Below are 21,231 nucleotides of genomic sequence, written 5' to 3' on the forward strand. Positions count from 1 at the left end.
TTTGTGTGTCTTCCTTGGTACTTCTTATGTGTTTAACATATAAATAAAAATCTAATGCTTGAACATGAAAATCGAATTATCTTCCTAATTGACTTGTTTCTATGTTACATAGAAATTCTAGGGACTAATTCCATTTCTAGGAATCTGAACCCTCAGATACATTGCGTATTAAGTTTCGACCCGAAATACAATCTGAGTAAGACCAGTAGAAACCTAAAACAAGTGGTCATCTAGAAATTATCCTTGGAAAAATATATTGCATCCCCAAACCATCTTAAAACTATCCCTCTAGACCTTGGTCCATGTTGCATAATAGACCACAAGCTCCCCATACCCTATTTAGGACCCTTTACCACTAAGATAAGGACCCCCCTAAACAAACATTTATACATAAATAGATACATCACTACTATTCTAGATATATCCCCCTAAAACTCCTATCATATATATACATCTAAAATATATAGTAAATCCCATGTACATTCATATGCTACACTCACACCAAATTATTATTATTACTATTATTATTATTATTATTATTATTATTATTATTATTATTATTATTATTATTATTATTTTCATTTTTATTACACCCCAATCCTATGTCACCTTGCCTAATCTTAAAAATGGTTGCGTCATGTATGGTACGTCCCTATAAGCTTAAATCTATATATATGTGTGTGTATAAACTTGTGAGCCTATAGAACATTCTCCCCTATTCATACGTATTCATATAAATTGTTACATTATATACAATAAATCCCTAGCCCCCAAACCATACACATATACCCTAGCTACAATAATCTTACACACACCTATAAGCTTGCCCTTAGCATATCCTAACCCTGAAATATCATCCCGTACAAATTACATCACTATTATATATATACATATATATACACACATCCTGGGATAGCCATAATTCTACTTTTCCCCCTCACATGACCTCCCTGTTACCACTCCTACCTTACCTAAATAATTAAAAACTTTAACCTCATCATCAGGTCATCAATTGACTTAGGAATTAGCAACCAAGGGTCTTCAAACTCTAAAGTTGTTTAGGTATCCCGGGCTTCTAGAGGTAAGATTTATGCCTACCTAAAATCTAATTACCACCAAGATAAAACTAATTTTCCTAAGTGCTTGTGTGATTAAATTCTCAAGATAGAACCTCTAGTACTTGTGAACCTAGGCTACCTTACTCGTAATTACTAAAATATTTGCATGCAAATTGCATGGTCCAAACTATAGGTCGGAATTTATATTTTTCATGTTCATTACATGACAAAACACATAGGTCACCTGTTTACGTTAAAATACACACTTACCCGCATTCAAGTATATATACAAAGCATGTTAGACAAAAATTGTATGTTATAAGACATCCCACTATACGTATATGCAATATTATTAGTTACAAACAATCTGCATATAAGTGCCAATACTTGTTATGTGATCACCCACCGTAATCCATGGTATACAAAATAAAGATCCTAATTCTATTGTCTCCCCAGAATTTATTTACCCCATAAAAGGCAAGAACCTTCCTCCTAAATACTTATAATCTTTTACTCAGAACCTAATTTCTGCTATTTGCTTAATTGTTATATGATTTATGACCTTCCTAAATTTATATGACAAAAAGTTTGGTTATGCCACGATACTAAGTACGTGAATTTAATTGTTAGTCATGCACTAGAATAACATGTGGAATAATACATATGTGTGTTTTATGATTCCATAGGACTAGTTATTATTTAAAGACTTGAAATAAATCCACATACCTTCACACTCTATACCTATAGACTTAAGGAAATCACATATTTAGCATAATTACAATTGAACACACATAGGCATGCCAACTTGCATGTTTTGCATATAACAGAAACAGTTAACTATCATACATGTTAGGCTTGTTATTTCGTAACTGTGAATACTTGGTATAATCTGCTAAGAACAAAGATTAGACATAGATCCTACATAAACGGCACCTAGGCTCACAACATTCTACACAACATGATTAAACATCTGCATCCATTCGTAAATGAGGTTCGCCCGTGTTGATACATGTGCATATACACTTTATAATGATTATGTGGCTATCCGAATCTGCACCCGCGTGGCATTTGCCTCTCATTTAGGTACATAAACAACTATATGATCGGTACAACTCATGTTGAATCATTATAAAATAATTAAATGAGGAACATGCCACATGTAAGAGTTCTATGTTATATATCAGTCACCCGTAGGACTTACATATTGTGTGTTGCATATTCGTAACCTTGTCATTTGGTGCTTTTTGCTAGCACAATAGTTAGGCTCAAACCCAGTAAGTTTATGTGTGTATGTGTATATATTTCCCATATAATACTTTCCTTATGAACTACTATACTAATTCGGGCTCTTTACCCCAAAATGGTTTCTAAGCTTCGGGGACGAAGCTTCTTGTAGGGGGGGGGGGGGGGGGGAGTGTGTAACAGCCCGTGTTACGGCCCTTAATCCTGAATTATTTATTTAATTAATTCCATTAATAATAATTAAAAAGGATTTAATTTGATTATAAATCCCTTTAATTAATTAATGTGGTCCACCGCGGATCGTGGACCCTTGCCTAAACTAGAGTCATAAGCTTATTAGAAATAAAGAAAGTGTACCTTTACTATTCAGATTATGATTAGGATTCTCTTTAATTAATTAATATGGTCCACCATGGACCATGGACCCTTATCCCTAAAAGAAGCCCTTAATTCTATAAGGAATAGAATTAGTAAACCCATACCATTCAGACCCTAATTAGGACTCCTAAATATATATATAAGGACATAGGAGGCACCTAGAAGTCACACCACAATAATTATCACCACACAAGATTTCCCAAGGGACTCCCCACCACCAAGCCTAGGGAGATCAAAAAGGATGGAAATCTTAGGGAAGTACCTTAATAGCCAAGGGATGATTAATTAAGGCTAAGTGGTAACCCATGTCTCAACAAAACCTACTTTCTTCGCTATAATCTCCTTCCTTGGCCTCCCTCTATATTCTTGTGTCTTGATGAATTCTTCCATGATAATTATATTATGTTCTTGATGATTGATAAGATGATTTATATGCTTTCTTGATAATCTTGATGATTTTGATGTTAAAAAGAAGTTCTTGACGAATCCTGATATCTCTTGATGATAAAATATGTTCTTGATGATTTGGGTGGGATTAGAGCCCTAGGTTGGATTGGGAATTTGTACTGTGATGTTCTGGATTTATATTTGGGTGGGAATTTGCATGTTCGGGTAGTTTTTATGTTTAGAAGTCGTATTAGGTTAAGTCCTACATGATTCTTGCTTTCGATCCGTTCATTGCTTGCGTGATGTCGTTATTTGCGTTTAAAAGTGTTTAAGCATGGCTTCGGGTTCCACGAAGGTTCCCGGGACGAGTATATGAGTAAAGATTCAGTGGGGGGTAGGTGGGGGTGGGGGAACCCACCACTTACCCGCTGCCCAAAGGGGCACAGCCCGGCAGCGGGCAACCGACTGCCCGCCGGCAACCCGCTGCCCGGAACAGTGCCCTCCGGCGGGCAGCCGGCGGGTGACCCCCACCCACCGGCTACCCGCTGGTCCGTACCCCACCCCGGGTCCCCGGCTTCCCCGTCTGATGTTTCCCATTCCCCGTGTTGTCCCAACGGACTCCACTTGTCGTGCTTGAATCTAGTTTGATGCTTCGGGTTCCACTCGTAGGCTAGATGAGTCTTAGGGATTGCATGCTAGTTGAATTGGTAACCCGTTGACCTAGGTGGAAGTTGTATGAACCCTTAGGACTATTCGTAGTATGTGAATGATCACACGTAGGTTTATTTATATAACTTTCCCCTCCCTATATGTAACACCCCGTGTTACGGCCTTCAATCCCGGATTAATTATTTAATTAATCCCGTTAAGAATAATTAAATATGATTTAATTATGTTAGGTTTACCTTTAATTAATTAGTAAGGTCCACCATGAACCATGGACCCTTGCCCGAATAAGAATCTTAAGCCTGTTAGGAACAATGGAAGTAGGCCTTTTACTATTCAGATTATGATTAGGATCCTCTTTAATTAATATGGTCCACTATGGAACATGGACCCTTATCCCTAAAACAAGCCCTAGCCCTATAAGGAATAGAATTAGTAAACCCATACCATTCAGGCCCTAACTAGGAGTCTTAAATATATAAATAGGGAACTTAGGAGGCACCTAGAATCCCCACCACAACAATCTCTCACCACCCAAAGAGTTCCAAGAATCCCCTTAGGAGAAATCAAGAAATCAAGAAAGCTTAAAGAAAAATCCTTCATAGCCAAGGAATTAATTAAGGCTAAGAGGTAACCCATGTCTCAACAAAACCTATTTTCATAGCTATGATTCCCCCTTAGGGTTTCCCCCATATTATTGTGATTGGCGAGATATGATGATAATTATTGATGTTTGATGTGATGATCCCATGAGGGATCTTGATAATCTTGATATTGGGAGATTCTTGATAATTATGGAGTTCTTGATGATTATATGGAGTTCTTGATGATTATGTGTTGTTCTTTATAATTGTGTGATGCTCTTGATGGTTATGTGTTATTCTTACCGAATCTTGCAATTAGAAGACGAATCGTATCCTTGTTGATATAAAAGTGATTAGAACCCTAGGTTGTATCGTACGTTATAATTCTTGGATTGTGGGGTGAGGAAATCGCATGTTTGGGTGTTGATTATGTCTAGAAAAGCATGATAGGTTATGTGTCGTTCGTTCCTCGTATTTGATCCGTTAATTGTCTACGTGTTGTCGTTAATTGCGTTGTAGGGTGTCTAAGCATGGTTTCGGGTTCCACAACGGTTCCCGGGGCGTATTGTGTGATAAGAGTCAGTGGGGGGTGGGTGGGGGGTAGGGGACCCGCCACCTACCCACGGCCGAGAACACCTTCCTGGCAGCGGGCAGCCGGCGGGCGGGCAGCTGCCCGCCGGCGACCCGCTGCCCGGAACAGTAAAGTCCGGCGGGCAGCCGGCGGGTGGCCCCCCACCCACCGGCTCCCCGCTGGAAATTATCCCACCTTGGGGCCCCGGCTTCCCCGTTTGATGTTCCCCCGTTCCCCGTGGTGTCCCAACGGACTCCGTTTATCGTGCCTATGTCTAGTTTGATGTTTCGGGTACCGTTCGTAGGTTTATGAGTCTATTATATTGCATGCTAGTTGAATTGGTATCCCGTTGACCTAGGTGGTAGAAGCATGAATCCCTTAGGACTATTCGTAGTATGTGATGGATCACGCATAAGTTTTGTTATACGTTTTCTCCCCCTTCCTAATGTGTAATGTGGGTTGCATGTGCTTGCTATGTGTTATGTGTGTGTGTTACCCCAATTCGGTTGCGATCGGATTAGTTATCCTGAGCTGCGGTTCAGAAGCTGGCTGCGGTCAGATTGATACTCTTGGGCTGCGGTCCACCGTTTGGTTGCGATCATTAACCCTGTTATAAGCATTAACCCTCATGTTTGGAGCATGCGATTGGTCCCGTGGCGCCATCAATGATTATGTGATATGAATGACGATTGGATGATGATGTGTTTGGAATCGAAAAATGATTGGTGACCTGAAATATGTATTCCTTATGATACTATCTCTACATAACTGTTTATTATTGATTGATGTGCTTGTCCCTACTTGCTGAGTCTATTCCTGCTTTTAAAGCTAGTGTCTCTTAAGTATATATCTTCCTGCTTCGAAATGATTTTTCATATATCTATATATATCTATCTATAATGTATTTCAACGCGTTGGAGTGGGTTACTAGCATCTCTCGCTGAACATATATATTTGCCTTTCAGGCACGGACGAGTAGACACTGGAGCGCGCTAGAGATTGGAAGCGTAGGATAAATAGTTCACTTTCGGCCTGTGTTCCATGCTTATGTATTGACATTATTAAGGATTTTATACAGTTAGCCTGTGCACCTGAGTTCTCTAGCTCAGGTGTGGCATAGCACCCCACACTCTTATATTATATTTTTTGGAATTAATGAGAAATTACCCTTATTATATCAGTCTTAAAAGTTGAAAATTTTTGGGGTGTTACAAAAATCCCCGAAGGGATTTGTTGTGACACCCCGAAATCCAACTTTGACTTTGGGGTTGACTAGTCAATTATTAGTCCCCAAGTATTGAATTTTCAGGATTTTAGGAATTAATTCACCAATTGAAATAGGATTAATTTCTCAATTAATCCATTGATTGAATTTGGATTTCGGGGTGTCACATTAAGTCTAGTTTGATGTTTCGGGTACCATTCGTAGGATAACGGAGTCTTATGTATTGCATGCTAGTTGAATCGGTACCCCTTTGGCCTAGGTGAAAGGAGTATGAATCCCTTAGGATTATTCCTAGTATGTGGATGACCACCCATAGGTTTCATTATACGTTTTCTCCCCCTTCCCATTGTGTTAATGTGGGTTGCATGCGCTTGCTATGTGTTATGTGTGCATGATTCCCCAATATTGGCTGCGGTCAAATTGGTTATACATGAGCTGCGGTTCATAAGCTGGCTGCGGTCAGAAATACACTTTTGGGCTGCGGACCACCATTTGGCTCGCAAACGTTTTACATGAGCTGCAGTTCATAACCCGGCTGCAGTTAGAGATACACTTTTGGGCTGCGGTCCACCGTTTGGCTCGCAAACGGTTTGATGAGTTGCGGTTCATCAGTTGGTTGCGGGGCCGTGTTAGCGCTATATGCGCTGACCCTCATGTATGGGCATGCGATTGGTCCTGTGGCGCCACCAAAGTGTGCTTATGTGATAAGATTATGATTGAATGATGATACGAATGATGTGAAATATGCTTGTGACCTTAGGATATGTGCTAGTGTCTTTATGTGCTTGATTATAACTGTCGAATGTGCTGGTCACTACGTGTTGAGTCTATTCCTGGTTTTAAAACTAATATATCTTCCTGTTTCAAAATGGTTTTCCTATATCTATGTATATATATATATATATATATATATATATATATATATATATATATATATACCTATATTGTTTTTTAACGCGTTGGAGTTGGTAACCAGCATTATTCACTGAACAGATATATTTGGCTTTCAGGAACTGATGAGTAGATCCGGAGCGCGCTAGAGGACCAATGCTTAGATAGTTAGATTCCCTTCGGCCTGCGTGCCATGATGATGTATTGACATTGCTTTGAGGATATTTAGTTAGTATTGCCTGTGCATCTGAGTTCTCCAGCTCAGATGTGGCATAGCACCCAAACTTTTGTGTTTAGTAATGCTCTATTTTCGATATTAATAATAGAACTACCTTTATTATATAAGTCTTAAAAGTTTCAAAAAATCTAGGGTGTTACACATCTACTAGCACCGCACCTCTCGTCGAGTCACAATGAAAGTATTCCATTGCTACGGATCATCTTAGGAGGACAATTTAAAAACCTGCTTGGTATGTTGGTGATGATGAAACCAACTTCGTTGCTTATGCTCTTTCAGTCGCATAGGAGGTTGATAGTGATCCATCCTGCTATTCTGAAGCTCTTCATATTGCTAAGTTCCAGTTGTTAATTTCACAATGGATTTGATCCAAGGTGAAGATTGTTAGATGTGACTCCAAATCCATGAGATGATTTCTCTACTGTTGAGTTTCTCCATTATGCACGTAGCATACCACTGCCGCAATATCTCCCCACGTAGCACCACTTCATGCTTTTGTTTATAGTATAAATATCATGCTTTACTTTGTAATCAAATCACCTCTTACATCAATTCAATTTATTTGAATTCATTTTTTATCCATTCTTTTCTTTCTTTCACGTAGAAATATATACATATATTTTGTTAGTATTCTCTTTTAGAGATTAATATATATATATTTATTTATATTTTCCCATTCTTATTAATTATTTTGTCACTTTATATATTTTTCTTCATTTTTATATTTTCTCTATTATTTAACTTCTATAATTCTCAATTTTCAATTCGATTCTTCACTTCCGCATTATTCGGCTATATTCCTAACAGTTATTCATTTATGATATTTATTGAACATGAGTTTTGTGTGTGTGTTTTTCTCCACACTCTTTAATTTCCATTCAGTCTTCTTCTTGATAAACATTTGTGAATCAGTAGCATATACAGGCCCGGCCCTGGGCAAGGGCAGGCTGGGCCCATGCCCAGGGCCCCATGCTTGGAAGGACCCCCTATCCTATACTATTACTCTAATATATACTATTAGAAATGTTATATAATTATTTAGTATACATTCATAATAATGGTTTTTGAGTTGGCTGAGTTGGTAAGGTTTAGCATTTTAATACGTATGGTTGAGGGATCAAATCCCCATGGGTAATTTTACATAAAAATTTCGCCTTCTACTATTTAGTATATGAATTAAAGAATCTTACTATATAAAGATTTGAGTTGGTTGAGTTGGTAAGACTTGTAGTTTTTATGCCCGTGGTCAAGGGATCAAATCCCTTAAATATCATTTTACATAACTTTTTCCTACAATTTATTTATTTCTATTTCTAATTTGTATTTTTCTAAATTTAATTTGTAACTTTGTGATTTTGTTACCTTTTTATAATTATAGTGAGATTTATAATATAGATTGATTTGTAATACATATCAAATTTTGAATCTATTTCTATTCGAGTAATTTACTACTTATATTTAGAATATTTGTTGTTTTGTGAACTTTATAATGAGTTATTTATATGTAATATATTTTGTGATTTAGTTATGAAAAATATTTTAAAAGATAATTTAATTTTTGTATGAATTATGTAATCAATGTAGGATAGAAGTTTTATTGTGCGTCATCGTATTCAAATTAATGTAGAAAAACTTGAAAGTGATCTCAATAAAAAATAGTATTTATAAATATGATATCAATATATAAGATGTGTGATTTATTGCATGTATTTTATTGGAACTATTTTATCCAATTAATTATGTTTTATATTTTATTATGAATATCTTTTATCCCGTTTGAGTGTTTTGATTTATTGTTTCCAATAATTAAGATTTTATGCTTTGATTTCATTTGTAAGTTTTTTTTATATAAATTTTTATTAATAATTACTTTATTATTTATTATAATAAAATGTGATTGTTTATAAGCTCATTTGGTTTCAAATTACTTATTCATTTTTATAAACTATATTATTTATTTATGAAAATACTGATGCAGTGATTGATTATTGTGGATTTAGGAATGCATCTATAATTGTTTTCATGTGTATGTAAAATTGTTAAAAACTTGTGAATCTTATTTAAGTTATTTGACATTAGTATTGCTTCCTTATTTAATTTATTAAATTTTAATTATAAAAGTGTATATTAATTTCGTATTGGGCACATTTTTGTTGTTATACCCCGGGCCAAAAAAATGATAGGATCGGACCTGAGCATATAAAGAAAGTGTTATTCTTCTGCCTGGCAAGGGCAGTACAGCCAGACAAAAATCCTGTGGATCCAAAAGCTCTCACAATTTCCAGGTATTTTGGTCGTTTTGATTTATCTGTCAGCATATCTTCTTATTCTTCTTCTTCTTTTGGTTTGTACTTTCAATCTGGTTTCCAAACCATTTGAATGCTTTGAGTTTGTAAACGACTGAAGGTAATCTCTTCCATGCGACGAACATTGTTAGTTTCCTACTCCAAATGTGTGTGTGAGCGACGGAGCGAGCAAGTACTTGATAAATACTAGAGTATTTATTTGTTACAAGATAACTCCTTTAGAATATAATTTTCTTTGCTGCTTTTTTCTCAATTCTTTTTTGAGATTTAAGGTGCTTAGAGAGGCTTATCAGGTCCTGAGTGATCCTGAGAAGCGTGAAGCATAGGACAGAAATGGGAAATATGGAGTGCAGGAGTAAGTGCAAATATTAAATTGCAAACAGTTTCATTACTTGCTTTTGAACATTTTCTAAAAATCCAGAGTTTTTTTTTTTTATGGCTTATAACACCTTCATCTATTGGCACGCAATACAAATTGAGAGGCAAATCAGTGGTTGCAATAAGCAGATCCAGTATCCCATAGATGGGGTGGAACTTGAATGGAGTAAATTAAGACCTTGCATCACTTGCATGCATGGATTCTGGGTGATAAAGGAATTGAATTAAACAAAATTTACTTGTACCACAATAGAACATATTTACATTCTTGTTCACTGAACCCATTTTAAGTGCTATCGTCACTAATATCTTGTATTTCAACTTTTCAAGCAGAAAAGAATTGGTTTTCACTTATTTCATTTCATTATTCTTAGGAAAGCTATGCTAGACCCTGCAGCAGTTTCTGGAATGCTATTTAGAAGTGATCAAGTGATTTCTTCGAAGACTATGTGGGGCAACTTTTATAGGCTTCTTTGTCAGTTGTTGAAGCTGAACAGGCCTCTACTGATCCTGAAACCCGAAATGAGAAAGTTGCAGAAAAGATGAAGGTATGCTTGTTAAGACTTTATCTCATGAAAGGCCAGTCAATCTTACTCTGAACAATTTATTTAGAACATTTTGACTCTTGTATACAGGCATTGTAGAAGGAAAGGGAAGACAAACTTGTGAAGATTCTAATAGATCGTCTTCACCGATTTGTTGATGCCCATATACAAGAGTTTGTGGATTGGGCGACATCAGAAGCAAGTCGTCTATCTCTAGCTGGTAAGATAAGGCTTCTATGCTTTTAACCAGTATTGATTTTTGCATGCTAAAAGCTAAACAACCACAATAACCAGTAAGATAAGGCTTCTTCTTCTTCTTTTGTGGAAAAGAGTTCTGTGTAACATTCAGTACTTGTCATTTTCCTTCCACTTTCCCTGAAGAAATAAGAAGAAATTATAGACAATTTGCATTTTTCTGTTTTCAGCTTTTGGTGAGGCTATGCTGCATACCATTGCGAAGGATAATTAAGCGCTACATGAAGGTGCCATTTTTTGCGGAGTGGGTTCGAGATATAGGACACCGTGTTAAGTCACAAGTTATGGCTGCTTCAGGTGACAATAATAGAACTTGGATATAATGAAATTGCCTTAAACCTTCTTTAGTTCACCATATGTTAATTTGTGTAGACAACTGCTATTACTAGACCAACCTTTCAGTAACATCATCACTTTCAGTATTCAAAACGGAGCTTATTTGATGCATTTAAGAAACATGTGTGTGGTTTTTGATTTGTAAAGTTTATTTCATTTGTACTTCTTTCTATTTTTTATCATTTTATGTCTATTCTTTGTGTAGAGCCTTCAAGACTGCCCATGCCTTCAACCGGTACTCCCTATTTTACTCCATCAAGTCTGACATTAATATTATTATTTTTATCTTTCTTCTTCATCTCTTCCCCCACCACTCGTTTCTCTCTCACTGGCATTTTTTTCTATTTCTTCTCCCTCTCGTTTATTTATTTCCTTCACCTGCGTTTATGCATCTCTTCATTACTCCGCTAATAACTTATGTAACCATAACTTTTAGTTTGCTCATAATAGGAAGGAACTTCTTTCACTGGCTGATTTAGTGACTCCAAATCGGAAGGACGCTTCTGCTTTGCTTGGTGGTGTGCACTTGGAAACATTCGAAGACAATCACTGTGTTGAAAGAGGCATCTGCTTGCAGGAATGTACTTGTGACCGTGAATGCATAAGTGCTAGGTCAGATTGTCAGAATGAAATTTGAACCGTTTTCTGTTAAGTCAAGTAGTTAACTGTCAATATGCTGAAACAAATGCTTTGCCTGCTGCTGGTTTTCAATTTGTAGTTTACTCTAAGGCGATTAGCCATCCAGGACCAGCTCCTTATAGTTGATATAGCTTTGCCTAAGCACTTTTGAAGTTATACCGCTGCCTTCTTCTGGCCACCATATTATTATTTCAAATAATGAACGATTTGATCCCTCAATTATTAGCGAACTGTCAATGTAGTCCCTCAATCGCTTATTAATCGATTTGTTCCCCGAAAACAATTATTTTTAGTCGATTTAGTCTCTCAAGCCGTCTTCCGTCAACGGCCGGAGGGACTAAATCGACTAAAAATAATTGTTTTCGGCGACCAAATCGACGTCTGGAGGGACTAAATCAATTAAAAATAATTATTTTCGGGGACCAAATCGATAAATAAGCAATTGAGGGACTACATTGACAGTTCGATAATAATTGAGAGACCAAATCGTTGATTAACTCAAAAAAATAAAAAACTATCCCCAAAAAAAGTATACAGCTGCCTTCTTTCGGCCACCCTGTTGTTATTAACAAAAAAAAAAAAAAAAAAAAGAATATTTCTCCGCTTGTTTGGCGTCGTTCCGGAAGAAGGTATATCGCTGCCACCTTATTAAGAAAAAAATATTTGTCCGCAAAGAATTTATACCGCTGCCTTCTTCCGGTCTACCGCACAGCTTATCTACTGAAAATGTTTCTTCATCTCTCTGCCACTGCTCCACATACTTCTGGTCCACGGTAGCTAAGAACAAAACAAATCAAATCTCACCTTCTATCCGCTCCGCTTTTCTCCAATTCATCAAAGGCGATATGCGTAGCAATGAGTGTTTTACACGGAGTAGTATGGAAGGGCTTGTTGGATATTTAGTGGTAAACACTCAAGTTTTGCTGGGGAAAATGAATATGTTTATTCCATTCTATCTCTGCTAATTTATACACAATTAATATAGAAAATAACTCAACAAACAACTCTAAAATATCTCAACAACTTAGAATTAAAACAAGATAATAAAAGACTAATTCAAAATAAAACTAATGTGCAGTAAATATAGCATTTTCTATCACTCCTCCTTGCTATTTTTGCTGCAAACTCCAATCTTCTCTCTTAACACTTCATATCTTGATCTTGGCAATCCCTTTGTCAGAATATCAGCTAGTTCAACACCAGTACTGTAGTGAACCAAGTTAACTTCATTTGCTCTTTGAACTTCTCTAACAAAATAAAGCTTAACTTTGAAGTGTTTAGTCTTGCCATGAAAGACTGGATTTCTTGAAATTGCTATAGCTGTCTGGTTGTCCACAAAAAATTATTGTTGCTTCCTCTTGGGTCATCTTTAGATCAGACATAAACTTCCTTAATCAAAGAGATTGATTAACAGTTAAAGCTGCTGCAACATACTCAGCTTCAGCTGTTGATTGTACCACGACATCCTGCTTTGTTGAACTCCAACTAAAACAACCGGATCCAAAACTAAAAAAATATCCGGATGTACTTCTCATATCGTCTGATGAACCTGCCCAATCACTGTCAGAATAACCATGAAGAAACAACTTCTTTGTTTTTTCAAACTTCAAACCATAGTCTAGAGTTCCCTTTATATACCTAAGAATCCTCTTTGCTGCTGTATAATGCAATTCACTAGCACAATGCATAAATCTTGATAATAAACTTACAGGAAACATTATATCAGGCGTTATTGCTGTCAAGAACATAAGGCATCCAATAATACTCCTATATGCGGTCTCATCAACTTCCTCAGCACCATCATCTTTGCTAAATTTTTCATTTTGAGAAAGAGGAGTATTTACTGACTTGCAGCTTTCCATGTGGAATTTCTTCAACACCTCCCTAGCATATTTTTGCTGTCCAATATAAATTCCATTTTGAGTTTGTTGAACCTCCACCACGCCTAGGAAAAAAATTCATTTCTCCTAGATCTGTCATTTCAAAAGCTTGCATCATTTGAGTCTTAAATTCATTGATTAGCTTCACATTGTTTCCCGTCACAAACAAGTCATCAACATATAGTGAAATTACAATCAGATCATCATCAACAACTTTAATATACAGGGTTGATTCATCACTCTTGCTCTTGTTGAACCCCATGTTCGATAATTCTTCATCAATTATGCTATACCAGGCCCTTGGAGCCTGTTTTAGGCCATACAAGGCTTTCTTAAGCAAGTAAACCTTACCTGAATCTGTTGCAAAACCTTCAGGTTGCTCAACAAAAATTTCTTCCTCTAGATAGCCGTTTAGGAAGGCTGACTTTACATCAAGTTGATAAATCTGCCATTGTTTTTGTGCTGCAAAAGCTAAGAGAAACCATATAGTATCTAACCTTGCCACAAGTGCAAACGTTTCTGAATAGTCAACACCATATAGTTGAGCATAACCCTTCACAACCAGCCTTGCTTTATGCTTGTTAACAGAGCCATCAGCATTGAGTTTGGTTCGGTAAACCCACTTCACACCAATGGTCCTCTTATGTTCAGGCAGATCTACAAGTTGCCAGGTTTTGTTTTTCTCAATCCCATCCTCATCTCCTCCTCCATTGCAGCAATCCATTTTGGGTCTTTAGCAGCTTCATCATACCCTGCAGGTTCAAGTACTGCTACATTGCACCTTTCATAAATTTCAGCAAGTGACCTTGTACCTCTTACAGGAATATCATCAATTCTTTCATCTTCAAGAAGCTTTTCTGATTCTTCTTTAATATTTTTAGGTTCATTTTTATCCCAATTCCATCTGGCATTTTCATCAAACTTCACGTCTCTGCATACTTTCAACTTACCTATTAGAGGCTGAAAAATTCTATAACCCTTTGTGACATTACTATAACCAACAAAAACTCCATATTCTGCCTTTGGATCTAGCGTCTCTCGTTTTACATCTGGAATACGAGTGAAACATAGACAACCAAATATTTTAAAATTAAGAACAAAAGGCTTAAAACCATACCATGCTTCAAAAGGTGTTTTTCCTTTCAAAACTTTAGTTGGTAACCTATTTAGCAAAAATACAATTGTATCAACCGCCTCTGCCCAAAACTTTTTTGGTATTCCTTTCTGTAACACCCCGTGTTACGACCCCTAAAACCAATTAATCATTTAACCAATTATCCAAAGAAAGAATTAAATTACAATAATTAATTAGGGAAAAGGCCCACCATGGTCAGTGGGCCATCACCCCTAAAACCCAACCCCTAGCCCTAAAAGGAATAGAATTAGCAAGCCTATAATATTAGTTCCTAATTAGGACTCCTAAATATATAAATAGGGGACTTAAGAGGCACCTAGAACCCCCCACCACAATAATCCCTCACCACACAAGAAATTCCAAGAATTCCCCTAGGAGAAATCAAGAAAGAAGAAAGCTTCAAGAAAGACCCTTCATAGCCAAGGAATTAATTAAGGCTAAAAGGTAACCCATGTCTCAACAAAATCTATTTTCATAGCTATGATTTCCCTCTTAGGATTTCCCCCATATTCTTGTGTGTTGATGATTCGTTATAATGATCCTGATAATTGGTGTTATGATTCCATGGGTAATCTTGATGATAAGAGGTTCTTGATGATTACATGGTGTTCTTGATGTTCTTGATAATTATATGATGTTCTTGATGTTTATATGATATTCCTACCGAATCTTGATATTAGAAGATGAATTGTGTTCTTGTTGATTTAAAATAATTAAAACCCTAGGTTATATCGTGGAATTCGTATGGTATTATTCTTGGTAGATTGGGTGGGAATTTGTATGCTTGGGTGTTGATTATGTTTAGAAAAGCATGATAGGTTATGTGCCGTATGTTTCTTGATTTTGATCCGTTAATTGTCTACGTGTGTTATCAATTGCGTTTGAAAGTGTCTAAGCATGGTTCCGGGTTCCACGGTGGTTCCCGGGGCGTTTATTTGTGAAGAAGAGCCAGTGGGGGGTAGGTGGGGGTAGGGGACCCGCCACCTACCCGCGGTTAAAAGTGGCATCGCCGGCAGCGGGCAGCCGGCGGGCGGGCTGCTGCCCGCCGGGCACCCGCTGCCCGGAATAGTTGCCGCCGGCGGGCAGCCGGCGGGTGAACCCTCACCCACCGGCTACCAGCTGGTTTGTACCCCACCTTGAGATTTTGGCTTCCCCGTTTGATGTTCTCCCGACCCCCGTGGTGTCCAACGGACTCCGTCTATCGTGCCTATGTCTAGTTTGATATTTCGGGTACCGTTCGAAGGTTGTATGAGTCTTATGTATTGCATGCTAGTTGAATTGGTATCCCGTTGACCTAGGTGAAAGAAGTATGAACCCCTTAGGATTATTCTTAGTATGTGAAGGATCACGTATAGGTTTTGTTAATGTGGGTTGCATGTGCTTGCTATGTGTTATGTGTGCATGATACCCCAATTTGGTTGCGATCAAATTGGTTATACGGGCAGTCGGATGGGTTGAGAACCATACCGACGGTTAACCAGGCCGGTTGCGATCGGTCAGGTATATAAACATTATATAGGGCTGCGGTCCACCGTTTGGTTGCGATCAAATGGATTATACGGGCAGTCGGATGGGTTGAAAACCATACTGACTGTTAACCAGGCCGGTTGCGATCGGTCAGGTATATAAATATTATATAGAGCTGCGGTCCACCGTTCTACATGAGCTGCGGTTCATTTTCCTGGCTGCAGTCAGATGACATACTCTTGGGTTGCGGTCCACTGTTTGGTTGCGATCAAACTATGATGAGCTGTGGTTCATCGGTCGGTTGCGATCGACCCCTCCGTATTGTGAGACGGGGCAGGGTGCTGCAGGGCCATGTCAGAGCTATATGCGCTGACCCTCATGTATGGGCATGCGATTGGTCCTGTGGCGCCAACAAAGTATGCTTATGTGATGAGATATGGATGAGTTGTGATTCTGAGTATCTTGGGGATGTGACTACGGGATTTACGTTGGGGATTGTTTATGTTGGGTTATGATTATTGATTATGCTCAGCCTTATCTACCTTGCCTGTTGCGAACTATATATGCTTGCTATAACTGCCGTTTGTGCTTAGCTCTATGTGTCGAGTCTATCCCTGTTTTAAAAGCTAGAGTTCGTAGGATATATCTTCATGTTCAAAATGGTTTTCGTATATCTATATATATCTCTATATGTATTGTATTTCAACGCGTTGGAGTGGGTTACCAGCATCTCTCGCTGAACAGATATATTTGGCTTTCAGGCACAGAAGAATAGACACTGGAGCGCGCTAGAATCGTGGAGCATAGAAGTAGATAGTTTCCCTTTCGGCCTGCGTGCCACGGTTATGCATTACTTTGTTGTGGATATTAGTTAGTTAGCCTGTGCACCTTAGTTCTCTAGCTCAAGTGTGGCATAGCACCCCGTACTCTTTATATTATGTTTGGGATTTAATGAGATCTTACCTTCTTTATATAAGTTTCAAAAGTTTCGAAAACCTGGGGTGTTAAGTTGGTATCAGAGCCTAAGTTTAACCCTAGGATAAGACTCTTGAGACCAGACCTTAGGGCATTAAGCTTAAACTCTAGGTACTTAGGAACATAGGGTTCAGGAATCGTAGGACGCGCGGTGAGATTGTGAAACCGACACATAGCCCCTCATTTAATCCCTCTCTGACTTAAAGAAACTCCCCCTTCCCCTATTACATCAAGGTAAGAATACAAAGTAACATCGACTTATGAACACCAGGATGGCACCAAAAAGGAGACAAACAGGAACACCGAAACTCCCCACTCAGGAATTCTTGACTCAGAATCTACAACGCCTGGCCCAAATTTCCCAGGCACTGAGTACTACCATTCCCCAACCTTTACCAACAAACGAGAACTTGGAAATCCACCACCAAGTCTCGGCGCATCAACCACCCACCTTCTCAGGGAACGAAGACCCCACGATCCTCGAGGAATGGATCGGAACTTTTGACAAGATATTCCGGGCAACCGAATGCCCAGAAAACCACCAAGTCAGAATAGCCTCCTTTTACCTCAGACACGAGGCCGACACCTGGTGGGCTCACGAGAGACCCACATACGAACAAGGCCCCGAATTCAACTGGGAAACCCTAAAAACACGGCTGCGAGAACAATTCTATCCCGACAATCTAAAAGCCACCATATACGAAGAGTTTTTCCACCTAAAACAAGGGGCAGCCCCGATCACGGAATACTACCAGCAATTCCGCAGACTGGCTCGCCTCACCCCCGAGCTAGTACCCACCGAGATGATCAAGGTCAAGAAGTTCATAACAGGCCTTGATCCCGAACACCAGAAAGTCCTGGCCACACAAGAACCAAGGACTCTCGGGGAAGCCTATGCCAAGGCATTCCAACTACAACAAGTAACAAACCAACCTCGGGAGACACACCTGGGTACAAAAGGAAACCTGAGGGGAATCGCACAAATCCCACCCGAGGACCTAAAAGCTCCAGGACCGTCTCACCCCCCAAGGTCACGACACCGATTGCTCAAGGAAGAATCCTCACCCTAAGCAAAGCTAGGATCGGAGACAGCAACATAGTCTCCGGAACCTTCCTAGTACACGCCACCCCCGCCACCATACTATTTGATTCAGGGGCTACCAACTCGTTTATAGCAACCGAGTTCGCCACTCAACTCTGCCTTAACGCCAGCACAAAAGTCCAACTCCAGGTCAAGGTGGCCTCTGGTGAAATCATGAAATGCGACCACATGTATGAGAACGTAATGATCACCATCCAGGGAGTGGACTTTCCTAGCAACTTGATACAGTTCGGACTGGATGGGGTACAAGTGATCTTGGGCATGGACTGGCTAGGGAAATTCCAAGCACAAATCCTGTGTGGAGAACAAAAAGTGGTCCTACGGGGACCGAACGGAAAAAGGGTGTCATACCGCGGGACCCACCAGGATCCAGGGATCAAACTTGTGAACATGATGAAAATGAAGAAGTACCTAAACCATGGAAGTGAGGCCTTCCTATGCTCGGTCAAGAACCTCAACACCAAACCACCCGAACCGCAATCCATTCCGGTGGTAAACGAATTCACCGACGTCTTTCCAGACGAAATCCCCGGGGCACCCCCAGCCAGGGAAGTCGAGTTCACAATAGACCTCGCACCTGGCGCTGCCCCGATCTCTAAACCACCCTACAGGCTAGCACCAAAAGAAATGAAGGAACTGAAAACACAACTCCAGGAATTGCTAGATAAAGGTTACATCCGCCCCAGCACCTCTCCATGGGGAACACCGGTATTATTTGTTAAAAAGAAAGACGGGAGCATGCGCCTATGCATCGACTATAGGGAACTTAACCAAGTCACAATAAAGAACAGGTAACCCCTTCCCGGATAGATGACTTGTTCGACCAACTTAAAGGGGCAGGGGTGTTCTCGAAAATTGACCTAAGATCCGTATATCACCAAATACAAGTGGCCAAACCAGACATTCAGAAAACGAACTTCCGAACGCGTTACGGCCACTATGAATTTACAATAATGCCCTTCGGACTCACCAATGCACCCGCCATATTCATGGACCTCATGAACCGGGTTTTCCCACCCCACCTGGATGACTTCGTCATTATATTCATTGACGACATCCTAGTCTACTCCCGAAACAGGGAAGAACACGAAAGGCACCTCCGCATAACCTTGCAAACTCTAAGAGAACACCAACTATACGCTAAGTTCTCCAAATGCGAATTCTGGAAAGACAGCTTGGCCTTCCTAGGCCACGTGATAACCAAAGAAGGAATTAAGGTAGACCCCGCCAAGGTCCGTGCCGTTAAGGAATGGACCACACCAAGTTCGCTGTCAGAGGTCCGCAGCTTCCTAGGCCTTGCTGGTTACTACAGGAGGTTTGTACCCGACTTTACTAAAATAGCTCAACCTCTCATCAAACTCATAAAAAAGGAGACCCCCTTCCGATGGGACGACAACTGCATCGCGGCCTTTCAGGAATTGAAAGATAAACTAACCACGGCACCCGTACTAGCTATCCCTACCGGGGGGGAGGGATTTGAGGTCTTCAGTGACGCATCCAAAAAGGGGTTGGGTTGCGTGTTAATGCAAAAGGGCAAAGTAATAGCATACGCATCCAGACAACTCAAAACCCACGAAGAAAATTACCCCACCCATGACCTCGAGTTAGCCGCTATCGTATTCGCGCTAAAAATTTGGAGGCACTACCTATACGGAGTGCAATGCAAGATCTACACAGACCATAAGAGCCTAAAGTACATCTTCACCCAGAAAGACCTAAACATGAGACAACGAAGGTGGCTAGAACTCATAAAGGACTACGACCTAGACATTCAGTACCACGAGGGAAAAGCTAACATTGTGGCAGACGCCCTGAGCAGGAAGGCTAACAACTCCCTCAACGCCACCTGGGTCCTACCCGACCAGCTGTACAAAGACTTCCAGAAGCTGAACTTGGAAATAATAAAGGAAAATCAAACCCACCCCGAGATTCACCTATTCAACACACAAATCATACCCACACTCTTCGAAGAAATCAAAATAGGACAGCAGCAGGATCCGGGACTAGATAAAATACGCCTCGACCTAACCCAAGGGAAAGAAGGACCCTTCAAAATACACGAAGATGACAGTCTCCGCTACCAAGGTAGGTGGTGCGTACCCACGACGCATCCCCACTTAAAACAACAAATCTTGGAGGAAGGTCAAAACGCCCCGTACTCAGTGCACCCCGGGGGTGACAAACTATACCAAGAGGTGAAAAGGTCATTTTGGTGGCCCAACATGAAAAAGGAAGTCGCAGATTTCGTGGCCAAATGCCTGAGCTGCCAAAGGGTGAAGGCCGAACGATGCAAACCCAAGGGACTCATACAACCCCTTGAGATACCACAAGGAAAGTGGGATTCCATATCCATGGACTTCGTCGGAGGATTACCCCCAACAAAAACCGGCAAGGATAAAATTTGGGTTATAGTGGACCGACTAACCAAAACGGCGCGATTCATTGCCATGAAGGAGACATGGATGATGACACAACTAGCCCAAGCCTACCTAGCCTTAGTGGTGAAATACCACGGAATTCCCCGAAGCATTGTGTCCGATAGAGACTCCAGATTCCTCTCACAATTCTGGAAGTCACTACAATCGGCCTTAAGGACACAACTAAAACTAAGCACGGCATTCCATCCCACCACTGACGGCCAAATCGAGAGAACCATTCAGACTCTCGAAGACATGCTGAGGGCCTGTGTGTTAGACTTCCAAGGGACATGGGAAGATGATAGGAATATTTTTGTAAGTTTTGATGAGCCAAATGTACTTTAGATCCCCTTAGTTTTTAGGTCTTTTAGTACAGGCATCATAAATCAGAGTATCGAGTCAAAAGGAATCTACCATAGGAAGAACAAAATTAATTTGAGAAATTAATTTTGGTCCTACGAGTATTCATCCGAGAAAGAAGCATAAAGGAATGGCGTTGCAAAGAATGATTGGATGAGCCTAACGGCGAAATGGTAGAAGTCCTTAATAGCCAAGG

The 21,231-nt window shown here is 39.7% G+C and overlaps 1 protein-coding gene and 1 pseudogene across 1 annotated transcript; one reads left to right on the plus strand and one right to left on the minus strand.

Moving 5' to 3' along the window:
- LOC109166488 overlaps positions 1 to 10,938 on the plus strand; it is a 46,883-nt pseudogene extending 35,945 nt beyond the window's left edge.
- A 2,155-nt stretch (positions 10,939 to 13,093) lies between these two features.
- Positions 13,094 to 13,841, minus strand: LOC109166489 (uncharacterized mitochondrial protein AtMg00810-like). Its single transcript, XM_019315439.1, has 2 exons — positions 13,728 to 13,841; positions 13,094 to 13,597 (listed from the first exon to the last, which is right to left on the minus strand). Exons 1-2 carry the CDS (start codon positions 13,839 to 13,841, stop codon positions 13,094 to 13,096), a joined length of 618 nt encoding a protein of 205 aa, XP_019170984.1.
- Positions 13,842 to 21,231: the final 7,390 nt, after the last annotated feature.

This window comes from Ipomoea nil, unplaced genomic scaffold, assembly GCF_001879475.1.
Source record: "Ipomoea nil cultivar Tokyo-kokei standard unplaced genomic scaffold, Asagao_1.1 scaffold3100, whole genome shotgun sequence".
NCBI lineage: Eukaryota > Viridiplantae > Streptophyta > Magnoliopsida > Solanales > Convolvulaceae > Ipomoea > Ipomoea nil.